The sequence below is a fragment of the Charadrius vociferus genome, unplaced genomic scaffold (genome assembly GCF_000708025.1).
Source record: "Charadrius vociferus isolate BGI_N301 unplaced genomic scaffold, ASM70802v2 scaffold398, whole genome shotgun sequence".
NCBI lineage: Eukaryota > Metazoa > Chordata > Aves > Charadriiformes > Charadriidae > Charadrius > Charadrius vociferus.
Genome location: NW_009649571.1, coordinates 1599846 through 1609403, shown reverse-complemented (window position 1 = coordinate 1609403; position 9558 = coordinate 1599846). Strand labels below are relative to the sequence as shown.

General features: G+C 45.8%; 1 protein-coding gene across 1 annotated transcript; it reads left to right on the top strand.

Annotated features, from left to right (window-relative positions):
- The first annotated feature begins 240 nt into the window (after positions 1–240).
- On the top strand, positions 241–3916 carry SLC31A1 (solute carrier family 31 (copper transporter), member 1). The gene is made up of 4 exons (XM_009890283.1): positions 241–401; positions 2326–2398; positions 2794–2962; positions 3442–3916. The coding sequence occupies exons 1-4, from the start codon at positions 267–269 to the stop codon at positions 3641–3643; spliced, it is 579 nt and encodes a 192-aa protein (XP_009888585.1). The 5' UTR covers positions 241–266; the 3' UTR covers positions 3644–3916.
- Positions 3917–9558: the final 5642 nt, after the last annotated feature.

Here is a 9558-nt window from a genome sequence, read left to right as displayed (position 1 = left end):
CTGGCAAGAATGTTTAGGATGGTGCAGGAAATATGATGATGTAAAGCTCAGAGGGACACACCTCCTTTAAACTGTACCGCTGGCTTTGCTGTGTGTCAGTGCAGGACCATGAGGATGCTCCAGATGTTTATCCAGAGGCAGTAGTTCTCAGTGACTTAGGGGATTTTCTCTTTCAGTAGCAGTAGAGACCAGATTCTGTTTAGAAAAGTGCTTCTTATTCCTTTCTTTTGTTTGTTTTTCAGAGTACCACTTTTCTACGTGCCTTTATGAATATTTCTGCAGTAAAGATATCTCACGATCACCACATGAATAGCTCCATGTTGCAAACCATGCACCCTCCTGAACATCAACACTCAACGGCAGCCCCAGGACATGGTCATGGATCTGACATGATGATGATGGTAAGTGGAAAAGTCATAATTAACCAGAGATCTTTTCCTTATGTGGTTCAGAGTGACTTGTCATCTTAAAGACTAGGCTCTTGAGAATCAGAAGTTAAACTTAGCTTTGGAAGGCGCAACTCAGTCCATTTAAAACACAGGCCTCACTGTGGGGATGAAGGAGTGGCATGAGGTGATATGCAACAGGACATGTATTTCAGAGCTGGACATCCTTTGGCAAAATGGTCTTTTCTTGCAAAAACCTTTCTAGCACCCAGCCTGGTGTCTGCTCTCTAGCCAGCTAAAGGCAGAAATGCAAAGTAAGCATTTACCTGCAAGAAATGGAGCTGGATGGAGTTCTCCATGGCTGTTAGTGTTAGCAAAAGCCTTAACTAGCACTGAGAGGATTGCACACTATTATGATGGGTTGTGCTGACCTGCAGGTGACCAACCTTTGTGCCCTTTTCCTCCTGAACGTTAAGTACACGCTTGGTTTGGGGAGTAAAGTGCTACCAGGGCTCTTTGCCACATTGGCATTAAGGCTGTGTTGGTCCTGAATCCTGCTGCTCTAGCTAACTTTGATTTAAACCAGTTCAGACTTGTGCATGCTGGCATCACTGAAGCTTTGCAGAGATCCTGGCCAGAGTTTCCATGGAGATGACCGTAGGATCTGTGTCTGTGTGTAGCCAGTTCTAGAGCTTTTTCTTCCTTTTTCTAAATGCTTTTGGAGTGGGTTTCAGATTATTAAAACATGGATAGTTACAGGACCCTGCCGTACCCTGCAACTGAAAACTGTGATTAATTGCACGAGATTTTGAATTAACATTGCACATAAAACTGTCAGGGAAGGAAGTAAATAGGTACAGCATCTTAGATAATAGACTGAACACATTTTAATGTATGCATATTCCCATTCCTCACTTGCACCAAATAACAGGCTCTGTTTCAGCTGTGGTTTATGGAACTGGGCTGTAACACTCTTTGGTTTGTGCGGTTTTTGTTTGAAATGTAAAAATGTTAAATTCATTAAAGAAATGGAAGTACTCTCTAAAAGGTGTTTTATAGTAATTTCTGCTCTGGGTGTAATGAATGTCTGCTGATTCGTATGGATGCTGAAATAAATCATAAACCTGACCTTCAGCAAATAACATTAATTAAGCTATGAAGGGAGTTCAAAGAGGAGTTCCTCTAGCTTAGTGAGCACTTTACATGTGAAAAGACTGCATGCAGCTGTGATGAAGACATGCTAAACTGCAATATATTTACCTGGATGGGAAGACTGTATGAACTCCAGCTGGCCGGGGGATTACTGATGTCTCCCCTTCCCACAGCATTCACCATGCAGGTTCAGGAGCCCTTATTTTCACCCAGGGGAAGCTGTGGTCCTGCTTCATATATAATACTCCTTGTTGCACCTGTATTTAGGCCTCTGTTTCCCATAGGATATTAGGAGGTTCTGTAGGGAGACAGTAGTCTGCTGGCACGGTGCAGGATGGGACCAGAGGACTCAACTACACAAGCCCTTATCCGTATGAGCTCGTATGAGGTCCAGGTGGGGAGAAGAAAGTGCCCTGTACTCCAGCCCGTGTGTGGTCATGCGGACCCAAGGATGAGCTCCACAGAGACATCCCCAGTCCCTGACTGCTTCTGATGCTGAGGAGAAAAGGAGCTCCAAAAGCAAGGAGAAGGCACTTTTCTGTAGCAGGTACTGTGAAGGACAGTGTCTTCTGCCCTCAGGCACTACCTGAGAACTGAAACCTGAAAGCATCTTTAGCTTGTGCGCGTTACTAGATTTACTGAAGAGTTTCTTCGAGTCTGGCTGGTGGCCAACTGAAATGATCTAAGTTCTTGTTATAATACAGAAACCTTTGCTAAATCTTGTTGTGAACTCCATCTCAGGATGAGCTGTGCAGGCTCATCTTGATGTTCTTTATGTTTTGGGCAGGCAATGACTTTCCAGTTCAGCTATGAGAATGTGCCATTGCTGTTTTCTGGACTTATAATCAATACTCCTGGAGGTTAGTAAAACTGTCTTGTCCAGTCCAAACAAAAAGTTTGCAATTGATTCATGTTTCAGGAATTGCCTTGCTATTTATGCCAAAAATATGCAGGCACACTGCCTGGAGTCTGTTTTAAATGGTATCTGTGTGGTGAAAGAAAATGGAAGATGTTTGTATAGTTCGAGAATTTAACGGGTCTTATTAGCAAAAGTGATTGCTGGTTCACTTCATGACTGAAATTCCAATTAGTGTATTGATGAAATTCACATTTGCCATCTGTAGCTGACACACGCACAGTGCGCAGCCGTAGCCTGTGCGGTGTGACACGGTTGTTGAATCAGTGTCTCTTCTGATGTGTTTTGAAGCAAACGTCCTTTGTTGCACAGATACAATACTGTTTCCTCTTTTGTCAGAAATGGCTGGTGCTTTTGTGGCTGTCTTCTTCCTGGCCATGTTTTATGAAGGCCTTAAGATTGCCCGAGAGTGTCTGCTCCGTAAATCCCAAGTCAGCATTCGCTACAACTCCATGCCAGTGCCAGGTCCCAACGGCACTATCTTGATGGAGACACACAAAACTGTTGGGTAAGAATTTCCCTTCATTCTAAGACAAATTTCTTCAGCAGCTGACAAAGGTGCAAACTGGGACAGAAAAAAATTTATGCAGCCAGTATTACTCTCTGCAAAGTATATTGACTCCAGACTGGGACACTGCTTGATGCTGGAGGACACAGTGCTTGAGTCATTGAGTCAGAAGCCATTCTGCTTATTGAATGTGGGGGTAAAACAAGCTTGTAGAAGTCTGTTTCTCAGCTAGAAGTTTCGTTCTCCCAGCAAGTACCGTGCTTGCTTTGTTACCAGCCAGCTCTGTGGGGAAAAGCAGAGTTACAAGTGACAGATGCATGCAGAAGTCTATGTCCAGCCTTCTTTGTTATCTTCTCTGCCATTTCATCCCCCGCCTTGGCATCCTGTTAGCCTAAGAGCCAAGTTGTCTCTTTGGGGATGTGCATTTTCCTATCCGTTTGTCATGGATGCTGACTGTTCTTTGGGTTTTGTGTTCTCAGACAGCAGATGCTGAGCTTCCCTCACCTCCTGCAGACTGTACTGCACATCATTCAAGTCGTGGTCAGTTACTTCCTCATGCTGATCTTCATGACGTACAACGGATACCTCTGCATAGCTGTGGCGGCAGGGGCAGGGACGGGCTATTTCTTCTTCAGCTGGAAAAAGGCAGTTGTTGTGGATATCACGGAGCACTGCCATTAACACTGGGTGCTGCCCAGAAGCCTCTCCACCCCACTGCTCTCTTGAAATGCAGCCATCACGAGGACTGGATCATCCTAAGCTGAAAGAGAAACAATATAGAGAAAATCAACTGGAGTTCACCACAAGTTGCTAGCTGGGGTGTAGGGATGTGAGGAGCTGGGGTATGCTGCTCCCCCTTGCTGCAGGCTGGCAGCAGGGTTGACTCTTGAGGGTCCCGTGGTAGCCATTCTTGGCTAGGATTTGCTTTATTCTTAGATTATGCTGTGATTGAAATTAGTTGGCTGACAGAAATGTAGAAATTATTCTTAAAAAAAAAAAAAAAAAAAAAAAAAAAAAAAAAAAAAAAAAAAAAAAAAAAAAAAACCAACAAACCAAAACACAACAAACAAAACATTTTATTTTAAAATTGTAAATGCTCATCTATGAGGGTTTTATGAACAGTAGGTAAAGATCAAAGTTGCCAATGGAGCCTACGTGTGTGAACAGCTACTTTAATTTTACTTTTTTTCAATATGTACATAATGTCAGGGGAGGAGATCCCTCTGGCATTGTGGCTTTTGGGGCCAACGATGCCTTCTGTTGCAGAAGGACTCAGCCTCTGAGGAAGACTTGGTGCTGCACATCAGACATGCTCAGGTGTGTCCTGGCAAGGGAGTACTTTGAGATAAATATGTGACCCATGTGCTTCAGGGGGTCCAGATGAATCTGTCCTCCAAGCCCATCAGCCTGTGATGAGTGGTGTTAATCTTCTGATGTATCCAGCAGCTTTACTTGGCTTCAGGTGGTAACATTGGGGTTTGTCTGCTTTCACTTCCCAATCATGGAAATATACAGAGTAGACACAGGACAACAATTGCTTATTCACAGGACAAAAACATTTTAAATAAACCATTGAACCTGCATTTACTTCATGTTGAATTGCAGCTGGATGGATGTAGAGCTAGACTTTTGGTTTACTAAAACTAGTTCTGTAAATTGAGGCAAGAGTTAAATAATGATTTCATGACACTAAAGGTTAAAATGTCCGAAGAGGGCATTCCTTGATGGAGATGAAGGAAATAAAACAACTGTGGTCCTGTAAAGGAGAGATTTGGGGAAGAGAAGAAAGAAAAGATAGGACTACAGCAGCCTTAGGTCTCTTCTCAGGTGAAATTTGGAGTACCTTGGGCTGATTAAAAAGTATTCCTGACCCAGATGACTCCTCTTTGTCTTCATAATCATGCTGTGACCTTGCTAGCTTGGAGGTGCAAGAGTTATCAGTGCTGGTGGTGGACAAGTGGTGTAGCACAGGAAATAACTTCCCATTCAGTGCTATGAACTCTACATATCTCACAGGCAAGACAGGCTGTGACGCAGGCAAAACCAGCTTCCTGCATGTGTCGTGCCCAGAACACGCTTTGGGTTTTCTAGGGAGCAGTTTTGGTTTAGCACTTTGTTATTCAACTGCTTCTTGTTCTAGGGAATGCTGTGCAGTGTATGGTGCAAAGCTGGAGTCTTCATTCTGCCCAGGTTGCCCAATTTGTGCCAGTAACTGGTTGAAAGGGAAGATGGTGGGATTTTCAGAAGGGCACTGAGCAACAGGCGCCACATTCAGACTGGGACTGATGTCTGGGATGTGCCATGAGAACAGGGAGTCCTTTTGAGATGAAAGTATCTGGGCACATGCAGTAGCAGGTTTTTTTCTCTGGAGACGCTGCTAGCCACACTGTTAGCAGTAGCTGGGTAAGGAATGCCAATCTTTGTGAAGAGGAATTACATTTCTTTAGCCCGTAAGCCTTACAGGGTGAAGCCCACCCCTGTGTATGTGGATTCTTCACTGTGCTGATGCTACTACATCAGTGCAGAGCCCACCCTCGCCTGACCACGCTCTCTGAAAGGCAGCAGGAAATCCGTTACTGCTGCTACGCTGCCAGGATCTTGAATTGCACCACCTAGAGTCAGCTCTCCTGGCTTGATGCCAGCTATCTATTTAGACATCTTGTTTTCTTTGCCAGTGCAAATACAAAATAAAAGAACATGAGTTAAAAGCAGGGTTAGGTTTCTCAACAGCTGCTTTCAGTAGCAAATTTGCATCTGTGTGAAAGAGCCAAAGTTATTTTCATGGAAAAATTTTAGCCACCTCCTGATGAGATGTAGGAAAAGCTCTTCCCCAGTCTGGTCTTTGAAAGGAGTTATGTCTGTAACAGACTGCAGAAAGACATGCTGGGTGCTCTCTCTCTGCATCTGTCATTAAAGTAAAACTCTTCTGTGCCCTCGAAGCAATTGTGCCTCTCTGTGAGAGTGGAAAACAGACCCTTCCAATCCCTGCAAGAGAGCTGTAAGGAAATCATAGCACTTGTCAGCGAAATTTGAAGCAGTGAAGTGCTGGAGATGGTTGGTTGTGTTTTCAAAGTTTTACGCTGTGGGGGCCTGATCCCTGAAGGAGTTCAGAGCTGATGTTGCCAACACCTCTCTGATCTTCTGAACGAGCTGGAGTTGTTGCCATTACAGGGATGTCTGATTATAGTCACAAGTGGCTTTGTGTGATGACACTAGTTACTTCATGTATCTCTTGCTGTGTCTTTCTCTAAAATAGAACCTCTGCTTGGCCTGATCTTGCTGTCACCTTTTAGCTACTTTTCCTTGTTTCAAGTGACCAGACTTGAATTCTCTGAATCCAGTGATTGGAGAGGGATGACTTGGAGATTAGGCAACGGCTGTGGCTTTTAAAATATAAATTCGGTTCTTTTGTTAGCTTTTCTGCCTCATTCAACATGTAGCATCTGTGCCCTTGAAATTGTTTACCCCCCCATCAAGGATGAGTACCTCTGTCTTCAAAGAGTCATCTCCTGCCCATGCACACACAGGAGAGGGCACACAGCTTTCTCCAGTGTGCGGAGAGGGAAGTGACCTAGCAGTGGTCACTTGCAGGGCAAGAACCTGCGCAGAAGTCTCCCAGGTGTCTAGGAAGCCTTCGAGCAGCCTGCAAGAAGGATAGTTTGAGCATTGGGCAGTACCTGAGTTAGAAATGGGAGCCCAGGATGGGCTTTGGCTAGTGGTGTACGAGGGAAGGCCTGCAGGGAACGTGATGAAGGAGCGAAGGTGGAGGGCTGTGTCCTCTCTGCTTTAGAGCTCACCTGTACAGTGAGGCAGAACTGAGAAAGGGACGTTTCCAGTCCATGTCTCCCTGCCATCTTTGGCCAAGCTTTATCTTGGTTCAGTGTTGACAATCCAGAGGAGCCGCCAACCTCTGTGTCCCAGCCTGGTCCACCAGATGCCACCGGCTGCTGTGTTCTTGGCCCAGGCTGCTGTTCGCTTCGCCAGTCTGAGCAAAACCTGGCCTCCCTACCGATGACTTCTACTGACTGCTTCTGATGCAGTCCCAGCCTTTCTTGTCCTGCTAACACTAAACTCGCATTAAATAGTGCTTGGAGGGAGGTGAGGACTCTAATGATTACGAGACTTGAGTAAATTAAATTCTTATGTCAACACACATGTAGCATGCTTAGAATGTGATGTCCCGCATCTCTGTACGCTGATGTTGGTCTCCACACGCTGTGCCTCTGGATTATCATCTCGGAAGAAGTGCACAAAGTATCCGGGCTGTGTTCATCAGCTGGCTTTTATTGTTTTCCTTCGAGTGCCTTTTCAGTTTTTCTGGAGCCAGTCCTACCAAATACAGCAGGATTTCTAGTTTTGTTTACAGTGGATTGTCATTTTTGTTTTTACTCTTGCTTTTTGTGGAGGTAACTTGTCTAACGTTACTGTGAATATCAAGAATCTCCTGTATATAATTAACCAATAAAATAGATTGCATTTTACTGTGGTGGGTGTGTGTTTTAGAAACAATCCTCAATGCTGTGAAAGTGGAGGCTGGTGGTTCTTACTGCAGCATTCAGAAAGCGACTCCGGGAGTACGTGCCTGCTTTTATTAGCCCGGCCTTCCCCAGCCCCTTTTCTCTGGCAGAACTCTGCTGTGCCTGCTGTGACGGTGACAGTGGGAGCGAGCAGCCAGGGCTGTGTCCATCCTGGGGTGGTTGGGGATGGGCATGAGGAGCAGCGGCCCCTGGACCTGCCCCAGCCACCAGCAACAAGCCCTGAAGCTGCTGGAAGGGGAATGTGGGGAGTCAGCGGTGCCTGAGTTGCCCTTTGTTCCAGTCCAGTTACGCTTCACAGCATGTGGGGAAAGCCGAGATGGAAAGAGGAACTGGTGCCTCCCAAATCTGCTTTCTCCTATAGAGGTAGGAGTCGAAGGACAAATTTCCGGGAGCTGTAATAGTGAACCCCCTCAGTGTGTAGAAGGTGTCTGTGTACAGCAAGGAATGCGGTCTCTCTCAGTTTTACTCTAGATTGTATTTTTGCATACAAGAGCAATGAGGGGCTGGGTTGGGTTTTCTTCCCCTGTGTGAAGGATGTCTGGAAGCTGCTGGGACATTTCCCTGTCAGCCCTGGGCCATGTTGGGAATGCCTGAATAGCAGAGAAATCCCTGGTAATTTCATGTGGTGATAAGACTGGGAAAGCAGCTCTGCTCTAGGCCAGATGGCTCTTTCCTGTTCGAAAAGTTTTTAAATTCTGTACGTTATCCCAGCCTGACCTGAAACGTGATGCATTTATAACACATGAAGCATGAATTTAACAAGTCTGGTTTGGAGCATTGCTTGAGACACTGAAAAAATAGAACTGATTGCTGTGCTGGAAGATGGCGTCAGGGTCCCAGCCAGGAGCAGAGAGAGCCTCCAGTTCCATCCCTAAACTCCCTGTGGGTGTCCTCATGCAGACCCTGGGGCTGCTCCATCCTGCTCTGCCTCCTTCCCCAGGCTGGAGGGAGCAGAGTTTCTTAAACACCAACAGGCTGCTTTAGTTTTTTATAATTTGCTTCCTTCAGGCCACCTGCCTGCATGTGAGACTCCTCCTTTTTGGGGCTCTGCATTATCTCACCTTTCCTTATGTGCCCAGCCCACTGATGGTGGTACAAAGTGCTGTTGTAAATCCCAGTACATGCTGGTTAGTCTGTTAGGAATCAATCCACCTTTCTGCTTTTTACATGACACCATCTATAAGGAAACATTTGGTGACCTTTAATCCAAGCAACAAACATTGCTGGCAGCTACCTGAAACTCCATCTCGGGGTGACAAACCAGGGCAGCTGGGGTCACGCTCTCCCCAGGGCTGAATGGAAATGAAATGGGTAAAGGGAAAGGAAAAACTGCTCCATCAAAAAATACAGGATATTGTACCATGTCCATGTGCCCGGTATGTTCTACTGCATCCAGGTTTGCAGCTGTTCCCCGCTAAGGGCCTGATCCACATCCCAGCTGTGACAGGGATTGAGAAGCCACCTCGGTGAAACGTGCGGCACTGGCTGATTCGAGCAGACGCGGGGGCTCCCTTCCTGGCTGCCTGAGGGACGGGCAGAGCCCTGTCTAGCAGCGGCACTGCCTGTTGTGACACCCACTGCCTTCATTCACACCGCCTTGGAAAACACTGATCAGATGCTCTCCAGCACCTTCTCCTTAGCAGGGTCACCAACTTCTACGGCTAAAGGTTTAAATGAACATGTTCCACTAGCTCCATTTTTAACATTATTAAATCAAAAGCTCCCCAGAAGATCCTTCTGCAGAGGCAGTGTTTTACCTCCTCCCTGTATTAGTGGCACGCAGGTGAAGGAAACACCAGTGGCCTTGGTGTTTCCATCCCTGCCTGCACAGTCTCTGCAGCCATTTAAAGCAGCTCATGTGATTATTATTTTCTTTTTTTTTTTAAAAAAAGACATATTTATTTAAAACAAAACACTTGACCAAGGGGCATTCATGGGCGTGTTAACCAGATAAACTAAAAAAAAAAAAAAACAAAAAAAACCCCCCCAAACAACAAAAACCCAAATATCAAACAGCAGAAAGGAGGGGGGAGAGGCCTGTCCCGCCAGCCCCGGGCC